Here is a 17,010-nt window from a genome sequence, read left to right as displayed (position 1 = left end):
AATTTGTTTAAGGGAGAAGGAAAATCATTAGGCTGTCCTGTGTATTAAAGCAACAATACTTTTAGAAGATGTCTTGGGGGTCCTTTCTGTATTTAAATAATAGTATGTCAATTATTACAATATCACTTTAGATATGGTATTTAGTAGGAACATAAAGAAGATACAAGTAGACAGAAAATCTTAGCTATTATGTTTAAATTCAATTGAAATCCTAATTTTTCTTATAATTTTATCTTAAGCTTCCTGTTATTTTGTGTAGTGTGGGAATGAGTGTTCTAATTTATTATTAATTTAGGGAAATTGAAATAACTTACATTCAATATTGATGAAAATTACTCATATGTAGGATATGTATAAGCATTTTAAACAGAACAGAGAATATAAATATGTTAAAACTCTGCTGCACATTTTATCTTTTTGTATAATCAGTGTCACTTTAGTTAATCATAACAAAGACCATTATGATAAACATTAAAGTGAATGTATGATATGCCTAATTAACAGAAAACGTTACATATACTCATTCATTTATTCAACTCACATTTCCTGAACATTTAGTATATGTCTGACACTGTTGGTAGGAGTGAGAATAAAAATAAAAGGCGCGGTCCCTTGTCTTCAAGTATGTTACAGTCTAAAATAAAAGGCATGGTCCCCCATCTTCAAGTATGTTTCAGTCTAGTATGTAGGTACTTGCTTAAATAATCACAATACCATACAATAACTTTTAAGGTAGAGAAAATGGGAAGTGTTTCTATCTCAACGGGGTTCAGAGACAGCTTCCTGAACAAGAATGGTAGAGTAAGAACTAGCTGAGTGATGTGGTGCTCTGCAGGGCAAGAGATATTGTTGGCAAAAAGAACAGTCTCTCTGGGAAAAAACAGACACACAGAAGAGCATGGTACATCCAACAAATTACAAGGAACTTACACAGTTGGAGCAAATTAAACATATGTAATTATGGAACCAGTTCACTTTACAGAGTAAAGGAAAGCTAGGAATAAGTCAGAACACAACACACAATAACAACAAATAACAAACATGACAAGGCTTCCGTCTTGGGCAAACAGGTAAATAGAGGAGTTGTCCCCAGAATATGGGAATAAAGAAAAAGAGAAAAATACAAGAAAGGGAAACGATCAGTTTGTAGATCTATTGGGATTGGGAGTTCTATAATAATAATAATAATAATAATGGCTACCATTTCTATAGCATTTTTTGAGTTAGAAAGCTCTCAGTTTATCACTTCAGATGCATGTACTGTTTATCCAGAGTCTCTGAGAAACATAGAATTATTTGTATTACTTTCTGTATAGTTTAGATAGGCACATTTAACCACGAACTGGCTAAGTGACTTTCTCAGAATCATTTAGGTGATAAAATATTACACCGAGGATTTAATTCAGTTTTCAGACTTTGGTCCTAGACTTTTCCTATTACATCATGTCAGAGTGTCTAGTAACAAAATAACTGTGGATCATAAACTGTGCAAAAGCCATTCGAAAGAGGGATAAAGGAAAAAAAGAACTCCAAATCCTGTAGTTTCTTCCATTTTAACAATTATCCTTTTTAAAAGATTTAAAATTAGGACAGGTGAGGGCTGGGCACAGTGGCTCATGCCTGTAATCCCTGCACTTTGGCAAGCCAAGACGGGCAGATCACATGAGATCACGAGCTGGAAACCAGCCTGGCCAACATAGTGAAACCCCCTCTCTACTAATAATACAACAATTAACTGGGCCTGGTGAGACACAGGCCTGTAATCCAAGCTACCTGGGAGGCTGAAGCAGACGAATCACTTGAACCCAGGAGGTGGAGGTTGCAGTGAGCCCAGATTGTGCCACTGCACTCCAGCCTGTTTGACAGAGTGAGACTTTGTCTCAAAATAAAGTAAAATTAGTATAGGTAATAAAAGTTTTTTGGAAAGTGAAAAAAGCTACCTAAATCATTACCAGCATGCCTTATTTTAAGAGGCATACTTTCATTTATTTTCCTTTACTAAAATTCTGACAATAGTCTGTTAGAGGCCAGGCACGGTGGTTCATGCCTGTAATCTCAGGACTTTGTGATGCCAAGGTGGGTGTGGATCACCTGAGGTTGGGAGTTAGGGACCAGCCTGGCCAACATTGTGAAACCCTGTTTCTACTAAAAATACAAAAGTTAGTCAGGCGTAGTGGCACGGGCCTGTAATCCCAGCTACTCAGGAGGCTGAGGCAGGAGAATTGCTTGAACCGGGGAGGTGAAGGTTGCAGTGAGCTGAGAGCAAACCACTTTACTCTAGCCTGAGCAACAGAGTGAGACTCTGTCTCAAAAAAAAAAAAAAAGAAAAAGAAAAATCTGTTAGGAAATCCACAAGGAAATACTAGGTCCCATTTTGAATTTGAAATATATGTTAATGAAAATATGTGAAAGACACTCAGTATTTGGATCCATTATTGCCAATATGGATAATGACAATGCAAATAAATTTAGAAAGACACATTTTTACCCTCTGTATCTTGATATATTTTAGAATGTCCTTCAGCTTTTTCTATAGTTGGAATAACTACCAAGTTTTCCAAGACCAGCAGAAATATTACTTCCTCTCTAAAACCTTTTCTAATTGTGCCTAAGTGATCACCACATATTGAACATTTAACATTATATGACTGTTTTTAGTTGAAATGTCTTTCTCTCCATCTAGAACGTAACTTCCTTTAGCACAAAGGTCATGTCTTAATCATTTTTTGTGTCTAACATGGAGACTGTTAAATTCACTGTTGAAGAAGAATAATAAATGAGTAACTAGATGTACACAGAGAATGAGGTTATAGCTACAGAGACCTTGTGCCTGCACCTATGCACAAACCAATACATTGGTATGTTAATAACCTGCATGTTTCAAAGAGAAGAGTCATGAAGGAACTTTTGTTGTGATGAAATGAAAGGCAGACCAAGATGAAAATTCAGTTTCTGATTTCTGTGGAGGAATACAGAAATATTTCATTAAACTATGTATTCACATAAGAAAAACTTTTTTTAACCAAGTTTTTAAATCTGTCCAAACAGCTCATTTCAGTATTCTCATATTCAGGCAAAAACACACAGGCAAATAATATAAATGATTAATTTCATAATTCAAAGTCAGAAATAATTGCAGTTGGAAGGAAAAAACTTCTTCAAATTTAATACTTGAATTCAGAAAAAAAATAGTAAAAGCTGAGAAAGACTTCTATTTAATCAGTTTTATAGAAATGCAATGTATAATATTCAACTGTAAAAGACATTCTGAAAAATCGCAGAGGCCTATTGTTATGGTTACAACCAGACATTCTTTGATGTGTTATACTTCATTATATCTCACAGAATAGGTACTGTTTAGGGCTGAAATTTTGCATATGTGATTGGGGTAAACATTGCATATTATCTGGGTGCAATTTAGGTCTCTTCTTTCAACATTTTCCCTGCAGTTGTGATTTTTAGCTTTAATTATTTATAATAAATTTTTACATAGGTAATTTTAAGGGTTTCATTTCAGGAGTTAAAATTACCCTTATGTTTAGTACAGTCTTATTGATAAATTTGAAAAAAAAAAAAGTATAGCAATGGGGCATAAGTATGGAAACGAAATGATATCTAGCCATCAGAAGTTAGCTACCACTTACTGAGAGAAAAAATAAATCCTGTGTTTATGAAAGCTCGTGCTTACCTGAGTACAGTTGAACAACCCTTTCCTTCAGTGTAGTAGAGTATTATCCATAATATTCTTCTGCTTGATGAGTACTTAAATAGACAAATCATGTAATAACTTACGTAAAATCAAGGCAAATCATGTCCAAAGATACATACAATCCAGATTCAATAGGTTACCTAGTAGGAGAGTATTACTAAACTAAAAATATATTAATATGCATATTTCATATGAAATCAGATAAAACAATAACAGCTATTATTTGCTGAACACTGGCTACATACTTATCAATGTTCTATGTTTGCTTCATATATTCTCTCATTTAATACTAACAGTGACCCTATGAGAAGAAACTGTAATTGCTTATTTTCGACATGAGGCAATCCAGGCTCAGGAAGGCTAATTAAAGCTCCTAAGTTCACATAACTAGTAATGAGAGGAACTGGGATCTGAGCCCATGTAATCTGTTTCTAGGATTTATTTGCTTCAGATGCTATATAGTGCTCATTAGAAGAGAAGTCAGTGTACAAATCTGGAAACCTGAGTCCTTGTTCCAAGTTTCCCCATCATAATAAACAAAGCAGATAACCTTTTATATTATCAGTTGTCACTTTATCAGTGAAAGCTTTAAGCTACATGATCTCCAGTACTCCCAATAACCAGAATTAGAATTCTCAATTATGTTATACTTTGTCCTAAAATCTGAAAGAAATAAAATGTCATTTTTCTCAAGAAATTTACAAGGTGGTTGTGAAGATAAGTTATTTTTTTTTCCCCAAAGAACTATTTGTAAGCATAACAGTTTTTCATGTCTTCCTCCATCTAGGTAAAATTATTATTCACTCTTTTGTACTTCCACAGTAAAATAATTGTATTAGCTGAAAAGTGAAAATGTAAGACTATAATGAAAAACTCTGACTAGAGCTAAATTTCACATAATTCATAAGTGGGGAGTAATTTGGAGAAGTATATTTGGGCCCAGTAAGAAAGGGTTTTCATTTGAGGGAGAGAATGCCAGTTCTGGAACTCTTACCAAACTTATTGAGAGTGATGTAACAGATGTTGGACTTCATGAAATAATATGCTTTTTCTCTTCTTGGTGTATTTGTTCATGATGATGGTAAGACTACCAGATGAAAAATTTCAAAACACAAATGAAAATTTAAAATTGCAATTATATGGAAGTTAGACCACTTGAAATTTGTAGTTTACTTAATAACTTAAGAAACATTATTATTCACATCCAGTAATTTAATTTGCAGTGCTTTTACTGATAGCATTGATCACATGTATTGATCAACTATAATGGAGAAAACCTTTTTTCACTTTTGAGGTGTTTAAATGGCAAGTACAATTACATGTAGAGTAGCTAAATAGAATGATGAAGACACTCTCTAATTAAACCAATTTGGATATGTTATTTTTAATGTTATAGAAATCATTGAAATATTACTTTTAATTTTTATTTTCTTATATGCAATTATTAAAAAAAACATGGCATATAGCAGCGCAAATAAATTTAGTCATATCTAACATGTGAGGGAAGCTGGAATAAATATATTTCAGAGAAATCAAAAATTAGCATGTTAGTATTCCCAAGATTCAAGGTCAGTAAGGCAAAAAGAATTGTTCTGATTTATTTCAACAAGGTAAACTATCTTTTTCTTTTTACTTCTTTCTGATTCAGTTTCTTCCTTCGTATCTCTTCTGTCGTGATCCCTAGTATAGGCAACAAGGCACTTCTCCATAAATTTATTAGAAAAGAATGAATTGTTTTGTTTCCTAGAAGATGTATTTCGCTGACATGTGTTCACTTTTCAAAAGAAAACTGTACCAAATGTAATTCAAGATTTTAAAAACCATAGCATCATCTTTTGAGGGACTTAGGATCTATTATTACTTGATAATTTGAGATTTTCAAAGTATGTTTACAGTTAATATGTATATACAAAAACACTGCGTAGGAATTCCAGTATTGGCCTATGTGAACTTGACTTAGTGTTACCAGACCCAAGTCTATTTTACATTTTGACTTTCAGAGATCTTTGAATCTCTGTTCATAACATTCCACCTTTTGTTTAGGTTTTATCAAAAATATATTGCTTCTTTTTTAAGCACCAGATTTCATTAGTACTTCAATGATAGTTTGACTATCAAATAACTTTTGTATTATCTTTATAAGCCATACTTTTATGCAAACCAAGAAAATGATTGTCAAAACACAATATTGCATGTGTTCTTTACAATGATTATTTAGGTTAGCTTTGTATTTGATAGTGTTTTTTTTTTTTTTTCCTGAAAACTCTTTCCTTTTTAGTATGTGTTTAAAATATCTGAACATAATTATGTCTGTCAGAATTTATGAGAAAAAAATTATTTTAAGAATGTTTTAGATTTAAATTGAATATACGGATTTAAATCATATAAAACATTTTTAAACCAAATTATTTGGATGCAAATCTTCTAAATCTGAAGAACTAATTGCTAAGTATTATACCTGGCAAAAAGAAAGAGTGAAATAGAGAAAAATCTACTTGTGTTAATAGATTTCATTTTCAGAATTGGAATGTGATAATAACATTAAAGATCCTATAACTCAAATCTTTATTTTTATAGACAAGGAAACATCTAAAACATAAAGTAATTTCTCTTACTTTGAGGAAAAAACAAAAAAACAAATGGCTTCATTAAACAGAGAAAAATGTCTAAGTAATCTGCTGCTTATACGTTATTTGCATTTAATCAGGTGTAATATTTATACTGAACTCAACCTACTTATATAGTATCAATATTACTTACTTCATTTACTGTTTTTTTCCCCCACTTTCTGAACTGTCATATATAGAACTTCTAATAACATAATGCAAATCACTGCTGTCCGGTAGAACTTTCTATGATAATGGAAGTGCTCTATATTTATGCTGTTAGATATGATGGCCACTAGACACACGTGGTTACTAAGTACTCGAAATGTGACTCGTGTGACCAAGGAGGAATACGGTTCATTTAATTTATTTTAATTAGTTTAAACAGTCATAATTGGTTAGTGGATACGATATTTAACAATGTATATTAAGGAAATAAAATGTGCACCTCCATAATTCCTTTTGACTTTTTCATAGATAACACATCAATAGTGATAATTGTATTCCTTCAACATTGATAGATACCTTTTGAAAATTTACATATGTTAGCTTTGAACATCTATAATTGGTTAACATTTGTGATAGTATTATATAATATTATTGTTATATATGAGTTTGTGTTCTAAAATAAACATATCTTTAAAGTTATATGAATATTTCAAATCATACTAGATATGTAATAAAACATCATAAGAAATTTTGCATCCAAGGATGCTTCTTAAAAGCTGTAATTCAGAGAAATGGCAAGAATTAATGTGGAAACAGTTGAGCAAAAAGGTAATATATTGTTTGATGTTTTGCTCCCAGAGAATCTGTAAACAAAATAGTTATGGATTTTCTTTCCTAGGTATTTGTATTGGATTGACTGCTGCGAGTATCCTCATATTGGTCGTGTTGGAATGGATGGAACCAATCAGAGTGTTGTCATAGAAACCAAGATTTCTAGACCTATGGCACTAACAATAGATTATGTTAACCATAGACTCTACTGGGCTGATGAAAATCACATTGAATTTAGCAACATGGATGGATCTCGTAGACACAAAGGTTGGTCCAGTAGCATAAATATTTTAGTATTTTACCAGGTCATAAAATATTTATTAAAAAATATATATTTATCTTATATGCTTTCTCTCATCAAACATTTAATTTAAGATTACATTATTATACTCCTTTATGAAAATATTGATAAATTAGAATGAGACGTAATTATTTAAAAATTATATGTTATGCATAAGATATTTTACACTATCAATGTTTTCTTTAATTGTATTTTTCTAAATAGATTTTCTAGTAAATGGACTGTAGTTTTATAAATTAATATTCACATGTATCCCAATTGAATTGAAATAGAAGGTTATTTGCTTGTAAATATGAGGCTATTCCTGCAATCTGCTAGGATTTCAATTTTCTTAAAAAACTGAGTAAAAGTATAGTTTTATAAGTTATCAGTTAAGCTGTGTACATGACTAATGTGACTGTTACCTAATCACAGCAGCAACAATAATTAACATACAAAATAGTAACAGACAAGGATATAACAGAGAAGAGGTCAAGTATAGTTAAACATGACATGGATATAGCAGAAGCCACAAATGACTCAAATTACATCAAAATGTTTTAGGTAACAGGTAGCTTTTTAAGAATTAGACTTTTTCCTGAACAAATAAATGAATTTTTATTGATCTTCACTAACTTAATGTCACCTTTGCTATCAGGGGTTTACATTTCCAAACATCACTTAAAATAAGAGTTTCAAAGAGAGGTCCCAAATAAAGTCTACATGTTAATAACAGTTTAGCTTGTCAAGTTGCTTCCTTCTCTGGCATTAAGCTTAAGGCAAAAACCCCTGGAGGAGGGAAGAATGAGAAATGATAAGGAAGAAAGGATTTTTCTTAATCATCAAGTAATACTCTGCCAGTGTGTTCCAGTGTGGAATAAAGCAATGAGTTTAAAAAGAGAAAAGGTAAAAGGCACCAAAGTAACACCACTTAATAATTTTACCTACATTCCTGTCAGTTGACGTTTAAACAAATATATCTTTTCATCGTTCTAATTAGCAATGCTGACAGGAAGTTTTTAGAGGTGCTTTCTTAAGGGTAAGAACATTGCAGTACGAAGAGTGCAGTTGGATGAGTCACTTACTTAGGTGTTGACATTCCAATTATGGAGATAAAAAACTCATCAGGATGCAATTTAAGTGAAAAATTATTTAAAGAACACTTTAGGATTTTAATTACAGCAAAAGGAATGTTGACAGATTGAAATCACGCTTAGCATTTAGAAGTTATATCTCCCCCAAAGAATCAATAATGAAATGTTCTGCCTCATTCTTGGGTTGCACAGTTGAAAGTTTTATTGTGACAGTCAATATTTTTCCATGTAACCATAAATCTTTTCATTTTTAGCCTCCATATAAAGTGCTAGGTGGTTGTATATGTATTACTTTTTACTAAAATTTCATTGTACAACAAAATTTATATATATTTTTTGATTAGGTAGGTGACTATTTAAAAACACCGCAGCATTAAATATTTGCCTTTCATTTGAGTCTTTGAAGTTTGAAGCTAAAATTGTTAAAAAATATTAGATCTATTAGAAACTATTGACTTCATTTCCTACTTATTAAAAAATTATGTCACTTATGTGGTGACTAATGCTTTGTTAACCTTAATTCAAAATTAAGTCCATGTTAAAGTGTACTGGTGGTGACTTTGGATAGAGAGACATCTGTAACAGGTAGAAATGGCACTAAATGTATTAAATAGTAAAATATTTGGCTGAAAGATAGTCTAGTATGATGTTATTAAAAATTACAAACTTGATTTTGAAAATGCATCAAGATTCAAATGGGAAGAAAAGTAGAATTACAGCCTTCAGAATATTTTCTCCTGAAGGTTTTCTCAGAAAGACTCGTGAAAAATTCACTAAGTGCCTTATCAGGCATCTGCCAATATCTGAGCGCAGGCCAATAATTATCTGGTAGTTACTAATGAGGTCCTAATTGGAGCCAGTGTGAATTATGCCAACTCTACCATCAACGAAAGAAAGAGCCATGAATTTACCACATTTGTAAAGAGGTATTGGATTATTCTACTTGCATTTGCCACATAAAGACAAAGAACGCTATGGTTTCCTAGTTGTTTATTTGCAGGTGGAAAATGAGACATTCGTATCAATAACTTTTGTGTTACTTCATCACTTGCCACATTGTTTTAAACCAGACCAATGTTATTTTTCTCATTTATTGTATTTCTTAAAACTGAAATCTGAGCTAACCAGAGCAATGAGACAAGCCAGTCATGATAAAGTAATTTGAGAATATAAAAAATATATGAGACTTTTTAGAACAACAGCCCTTTTTCATAAGCCAAATTTTAGAAAAGTCACCCCTTGGACTTTATGGTTTAAAAAGTTGGGCATTTTCCCCCAAAGGTATTCCAGTTTACACCACAGAGTAGTTTTATAAATGAAGCATTATTTTATTATTATTTGTCTAGTTCAAGAATATCTGAGGTTTCTAAAAATTCTGTGACTTAAAACAAAGGTTCAGATTATCTCCAAGGTACATGTGCCTTACAATTTGTTTGAGAGCTTCCATTCCTCTTTCTTTGCTCCCTGATACACCCTAATTCACCCTCCTACCAAATCTACACACCACATTGAAAACCTGAACAAAAAATTCCAAAATATATCAGTCAATTTACTAGCTTAGGAAAATTTAGATGCAATCTTAGTCACATGAACCTCTCCCTAATCTTTATCTCTCTGTATCACTCTACTGTTATTCACTATAGTAACATATGATATAATATTAATAATATAGTGATACAGTAAAAGACATGCTACTGAATAAATCAGTGTATTTTAATTTATATCTTCATTAATTTCTTTTATTAATTGCTCTGATTTCTTCTCTTTAACTATGACCATCATTCATTCATTCATTCATTCATTCGTTCATTAGATATTTACTGACCTGTCTTTCTGTGCCGTGCACTATGCTAGGCCCCTGGTGTTGCAAAGATGAATACGTCTCTACCTTCAGATAATAATTCAATCGACAAAACCAATATGCAGGAAAAGACATAAATTAGATTGGGGGTAAGACGTATGTGCAAAATATTCCAAAAATGCAGGCAGGAGTAGTGAAGACTGCTAAAGTGGGAAGATCTTTGAGCAGTTTGAGAGATTTAGCAAAAGCTCCCCGTAGAGGGAAAATGTAAGAAGGATTCTTCACACAGAGGGAACAGCATGCGCAAAGATGTGATAGAGTCTTGAAATAGCATGGGGTTTACTCAATTTGGCTATGACTGGAAGTCATATAAGAATGAGATAATGACACTAGATGCACAAGGGCAAATTGGGGCCAGATTGTCACAAGCCTTGTATGCTAAGTAATTTGGAATTTATCCTTAGGTCACAGGGAGCTATTGATGGTGTTTAGTTGATGGAGTGCTGTTATTAGATTTGACAACAGCATGTGAAATGAAAGACCCTGGAAGGGCAACCAATTTAGAGACTGTTAAAATATTTTAGGAGAAAATATTTGAAGTGATTATAGCTGTGGGAATGGAGATACAGTGTTAGAGTCAATAGTTATGTAGTAGACCAAATTGGAGATATATGTAAGCTTAGAAATACTGGTAGTGGCATTATAAAAATTAAATAAATGATTTACATTATTATTGAATAGCTAGGGGAAAAGAATTCCAATATTTGATGACTTATTAGTTTTGTATGTATTTGTATATTTTTTAAAAGAATTAATAATGTCAAACTAAGCCTAATTTAGATATTCAGAATCTCTATGTTACGATGCTCTACTTTGGTGGGAGATGCGTTAATTTTAACAGCAAAAGTGCTATTCTAAAGATGTATTAAACATTCTATATTATGTCCTTCCCTAAAAGGCATTTCAGAAAACCTGATAATTTAACTAAAGTTCACAAATAAGTGACACTCTTTCTGCCTACTCTCTCTTGAGACGTGGAATAGGTCCAGTGAGAAACTTGGCAATTTGAGGATGTTTTCCAGGTGGAAATATTCAGTTTTTAAATACATTGTTACACAAAAGCACACTGATCCTAATATATGAATAAAAATAGTATTCTTCTAGGTCCATACATATGCGACTGATTCCTTACAACTCCCCAACTGAAACCCTCCTAGGAGAATTTTAGGCTTTGATTTTAGATAAGAAGTAATATGCCTTTGCTGGAGTACTGATCTTTTTTTTTTTTTTTTTTTTTTTGAGACAGAGTTTTGCTCTGTCGCCCAGGCTGGAGTGCAGTGGCCGGATCTCAGCTCATTGCAAGCTCCGCCTCCCGGGTTTACGCCATTCTCCTGCCTCAGCCTCCCGAGTAGCTGGGACTGCAGGCGCCCGCCACCTCGCCCGGCTAGTTTTTTGTATTTTTTAGTAGAGACGGGGTTTCACGGGGTTAGCCAGGATGGTCTCGATCTCCTGACCTCGTGATCCGCCCGTCTCGGCCTCCCAAAGTGCTGGGATTACAGGCTTGAGCCACCGCGCCCGGCCTGGAGTACTGGTCTTTAAGCGAAAGATCTCCTCAAACAGGAGAAATAAAACCTTTAAGATCTTAAAAGAAGTCTGGGAACCTCAAGGAGCTGGGGGTCAGGTTGGGATAGGATCTACTGCTAACTAGCTTATTCACCCTGAACAGTGTAGTTAAATTCCCTGGGCCTCAGTTGCCTCATTTGTAGAAATAAGGGTGTTGAAAAATATTACATGAAAGGAAAGTCCAGAACTAAAATTTTAAGCCTCCAGTTACATGGATCAATCAACACTTCTAGCATCTTTGCCAAATCTCCACTTTTGAATCTCAAATGAGTCTCCCTTAATTTAAACCTAAGAGAGGGAGGTTGGAAATCTGTAATAATTAAATGCTTTCTCATTCAACCTTGATGAAAATATCAAACTACCAAAACAATCCCCTGTCCTGAGTGTTATCATAAAGGTTATTAACATATTTTAAAGTTGAACACTTGTAAACTAATCAAAGTAATGATGAGGGAGAAAACCTATACTCTTGAGTGTTACCTTGTACTGTATGTTTTACACATACTATTTAGTTTGTCTTTCAACAGACATTTTCTTAGCCTGCTAATGGGATTCCAAGAACAGGGGTCATCCTCTTATGAACCAATTATTTTATTAGAAGCCTACTGATTTCAAGGGACTGTGCTTGATGCAATATGTGCTCTTGTAATTATTCTACTAATCTATATATGTAATAAGTGCTATTAAAGCCATTTGCCAGCAAGGGAATATGTTCAAAGAGATTAAGTAACCTGTCCAAAGTCATAGCGCTAGTAATCAGGAGAATCAAAATTTGAACTGAGATCTACCTAATTCCAGGGCCTGATGTCTTTCCAGTTCTCACACAGCACCCTTGTTTTTGAACAGACAATTGAAGATTGAAACCTGCTTGTTAAAGCCTCTAATATTAATAGTTATAAGTGTACACTTACACAAATAAAGTTGTATCCACACCTGAAATCTTTTGGATTGATTTAAATATTGGACAGGTAAATTGCATAATATATGAGGAAAAAACACACAAAAACAAAACCACTAGAATATAATTACTATGAAATGAAGCATGTATCTCAGTAAATCCAAATATTTTTTGTGTCTTTTTCAAAATGAAAAGAGCAATGATGTTGCTTTAAAATGTTTATACTGTGTCTTAGTCTGTCTGGGATGCTTTAGCAGAATACTATTGGATGGATAATTTATTGCTTACATTTCTGTAATCCATGATCAATCAAGGTGCCAGTAGAATCAGTGTCTAGTAAAGAGCTCGCTGTCTGTTTCATAGATGGTGCCTTGTTGCTGTGTCCTCTCACGGTAGAAGGGACTAGTGAGCTCTTTCGAGTTTCTTTTATAAGGGCACCATTCCCATTTACAAGGATAGAGTCCTCATGGCTTAATCACTTCCCAAAGGCCCACCTCTTAGTACTATCTCATTGGGTATTAGGTTCCAATATATGAATTTGGAGGGATGTCAACATTCAGACCATAGCATTCTATCCTTGGACCCCCCAAATTCATGTCCTTCTTATGTGAAAAATACACTTATTTGATCTCAATAGCCCCCAAATTCTTAACTTGTTCCAGCACTAACTCAGAAGTCTATAGTCTCATCTATATCTTATCTAAATCAGATATGAGTGAAACTTAAGACATAATTTATCGTTCTCCTGCTGTGAACCTGTAAAATCAAACATGTTATCTGCTTCCAAAATACAATAGTGTGCTGGGCATAGGATAAACACTTCCATTCCAAAAGGGAGAAATAAGAAAGAAGAAAGAGGCAATAGATCCTGACCAAACACCAAAACCAAAATGGAAAAAAATAAATCTCAAGGCTGCAGTATAATCTTTTCTTAAGAGCATATCTGGTGAGAGCTCAGAAGAAGAGGAAAGCTATAGAGAAAGGTTTAATATTCTTGAATAAAATCCTCTAAATTTTGCCTTCTGGATACACAGGTGTGGCTGTTGGACCCCAAAAGTTCCAGGGGGGCCTGCCTCCATAATTTTGCTGGGTGTAGCCCATTTTCCACCTCTCACGGGTTGGAATCTCATGCCTGTGGCTCTACCAGGCTGAAGTTGGAAGCTGGTGGCTCTAGCAGTCTGGGGTTTCTGGGTGACTCCACCCCCATAGCTCTGCTTGGCCTTGGCCTTGCCCTATAAGGGACACCGCAGTGGCCCAACTCCATGGTTCCATTATTCATTGCCCCAATAACAGGAGTTCTTACTGTGGCCCCACCCCTGTGGCAGTTGTCTACCCCAACCCCAAGGCTGTCTGTGGCATTGTTTTTGAAATTTAGATCAAGGCAGCCAGACCCTTGCTTCATGTTCACTCTGTGCCGTAGTGGAAATTCCAGTATGTGAACATCACTAAGACTTACTATATTTGACTTCCAAAAGGACAGCCTGAGTTGCATCCGGGCCTGCTTGCACCACAGCTAGGCTGGCTAAAGAGCACCACACTGAAAGATGGGGAGAAGAGCCTTGAAATTGTTCTGCTCCGGCGCCTCTGGCATTCTGGGCCTGTAATGGATGGGGTAGCCTTGAAGACCTCCAAAATGCTTCTGAGGTCATTCTTACATTTTCTTGATAAACAGCACCTGGCTTCCACTATACTAATCTCTTTATCAAATGACCCCTTGGCCACACCCTTGATATTCTCTCTATCACATGCTTGTTCATTCTTTACAAGACGGCCAGGATGAGGATTTTCCAAATCTTTTTCTGCTTTCATTTTAGTTATATATTCCATTCGTAATTCCTTTCTCTCTTCTTGCATTTAACTATAAGCAGTGCAACAAAGCCAAGTACCTCCTTTAACACTTAGAGATTTCTTCTGGAAGATATCCTATTTTATTGCTGTTAAGCTCTGCTTTCTACAAAACAATAGGATGCAAACACAGTTCAACAATTTCTGTGTCATTTTCTTTTTTTCTTTTCTTTTCTTTTTTTTTTTTTTTTTTTTTTTTTTTTTTTAACAAACACACAAAACATGTTCCTCATTCCCATTTGAGGCTTCATCAGTATGGCCTTTATGATCTGTATTGCTACCAACATTCTGATCACAATCACGCAGATAATCTCTAAGAACATTACGGTTTCCTCTATAGCTTTCCTCTTGTCAACTCTCACCACATTTGCTCTTAAGGTCCTTCTATGGCAATGTACCTCAAAACCCTTCCAGCCACTACCCATTACCCAGTTCCAAAGCTACTTCACATTTACAGTACGTGATGTAATGACAACCTCATTTCTCAGTATGTATTTCTCTTACTTTGTTCAGGCTGCTACAACAAAATACATTAGACTAGGTAATTTAGACACAGCAGAAATGTATTACTCCAGTTCTGGAGGCAGGGAAGTTCAAGACTAAGGTACCAGCAGAGTTGGTGTCAGGTGAGTGCTGGGTCTGCTTCACAGATGCTTTCTTGCTGTATCCTCACATGGCAGTTCCCTGGGGCCATTTATATAAGGTCACTAGTTTCACTCATGAGGGTAGAACCCTCATGACAATCACTTCTCAAAGCCTCCACCTCTACCTTTTAAGACTCTTTTTTCTTTTCTTTTCTTTTCTTTTTTTTTTTTTGTTTTTGTTTTTGAGGTGAAGTCTCCCTCTGTCTCCCAGGCAGGGAGTTCAGTGGTTTGATCTCGACTCACTGCAACCTCTGCCTCCTGGGTTCAAGCAATTCTCCTGGCTCAGCCTCCCCAGTAGCTGGGATTATAGGCTCCTGCCACCACGCCCAGCAAATTTTGTTTTTGTTTTAATTTTTACTAGAGATGGGGTTTCACCATGTTGGCCATGCTGGTTTTGAACTCCTGACCTCAAGTGCTCCACCCGCATTGACTTCCCAAAGTGCTGGGATTATAGGCATGAGCCACTGCACCAGGCCTAATATTGTTATATAAGATATTAGGTGTCAACATATGAATTTTGGGGAGACACCAACATTAAGGCCATAGCACCATGATTTAGTGGGATATTTGCATATTAGAGTTTGCTATGTTAAAGTAACTACTATATTCCCTACCTACAGCCTTCTCTGAACGGGTTGTGTATGAACATAAGATAAAAATATCTCCTGAGAAAAATTTTAGAAATAACATTGTATATATACCTTAGCTTAGATATTTCATTTTCCATTTAATGAAAAGAAAGTTAAATATTAGAAAATTATATTTTGACTGGAATTTATTTTTGACCACTTGTATCAAAGTAAATAAATTCAGATTTACTTCTTTTCAATTTTGGTTGCTTGTGCCATTGAACTTCAGATATCTTAGGCAGAGAGGTACTATTTTGGAAAAGAAAAGGCTGAAAATACTGTGTGAATAGTAATAACAAAAGGGTGAACTAAGAAAAAGTTATGTTTGACCTTGAGTTTTTAAGTTTATATGTTCCAATAAATTGGTTTTTTTCAGGATACTCTTCTGTGTATCAAAAAATGATTTAACCTTGTGTTAAGTCAGTTGGTTATGTACATATTTTATCCAGCATACTAGAAAAAATTATACTCTAACTGTTAATTTTCTCTGAAGAGTAATAGTTGGGTATGATTCTGAACTATAGTTACCACTGAACTCTTTTATATTTCGTGAGCAAAATTGTTTAGAATTTCTAGCAATTATGTTCACTATAGCTCGTCATTTAAAGGATAACTGTTTCTGTACTTCTAGACCTGCAGAGCCTCATATTAAAGTGTCAGTATTGTAGTCTAACTCTATTGTTTGTTTATTGCTCTGGGATTCCAGTTTGTGTTGTAAGGGGGCAGTTCTGTGTTTGGATTTAAAAATCTAAATCATAACCCATGCAGTGTTAGTCTAATTAATGTTGGAAAAAGGAATCTAGATCTCAGCATGTTACTGATGAAATGGTGTAAAATATGTTTTAAGAGTTTGTTCTGAAGACAAAAATAAAAACACTGAAAGAGACAAATAGAATATTTTGTGTTCACATATTCTGAAACCCAATAGCTCTTGCATTTGGATTTTTAGAAATTTTAAATGTCCACTGTAGCCCACTGGAAAAAAAAAAAAAAAAGAGGAAGTTGAAAGAATACTTCCCACCAACCACCTCCACTATTTTATAATATTCTAGAGTGTTTCTTTCTTGGTAAGATATTGCATTTTAGTACTTTTGAAAAAAA

General features: G+C 34.2%; 1 protein-coding gene across 1 annotated transcript in view; it reads left to right on the top strand.

Moving 5' to 3' along the window:
• The window catches only part of LRP1B (LDL receptor related protein 1B), a 374,764-nt gene that overhangs the window by 117,278 nt on the left and 240,476 nt on the right, over nt 1–17,010 (top strand). Inside the window, exon 19 of the mRNA XM_077956546.1 lies at nt 7,163–7,362. Within this exon, the coding sequence (XP_077812672.1) occupies nt 7,163–7,362 (200 nt within the window). The remainder of the gene's footprint in view (nt 1–7,162; nt 7,363–17,010) is intronic.

Source organism: Macaca mulatta, chromosome 12 (genome assembly GCF_049350105.2).
Source record: "Macaca mulatta isolate MMU2019108-1 chromosome 12, T2T-MMU8v2.0, whole genome shotgun sequence".
Classification (NCBI taxonomy): domain Eukaryota; kingdom Metazoa; phylum Chordata; class Mammalia; order Primates; family Cercopithecidae; genus Macaca; species Macaca mulatta.
This window is presented reverse-complemented; position numbering and strand designations above follow the sequence as displayed.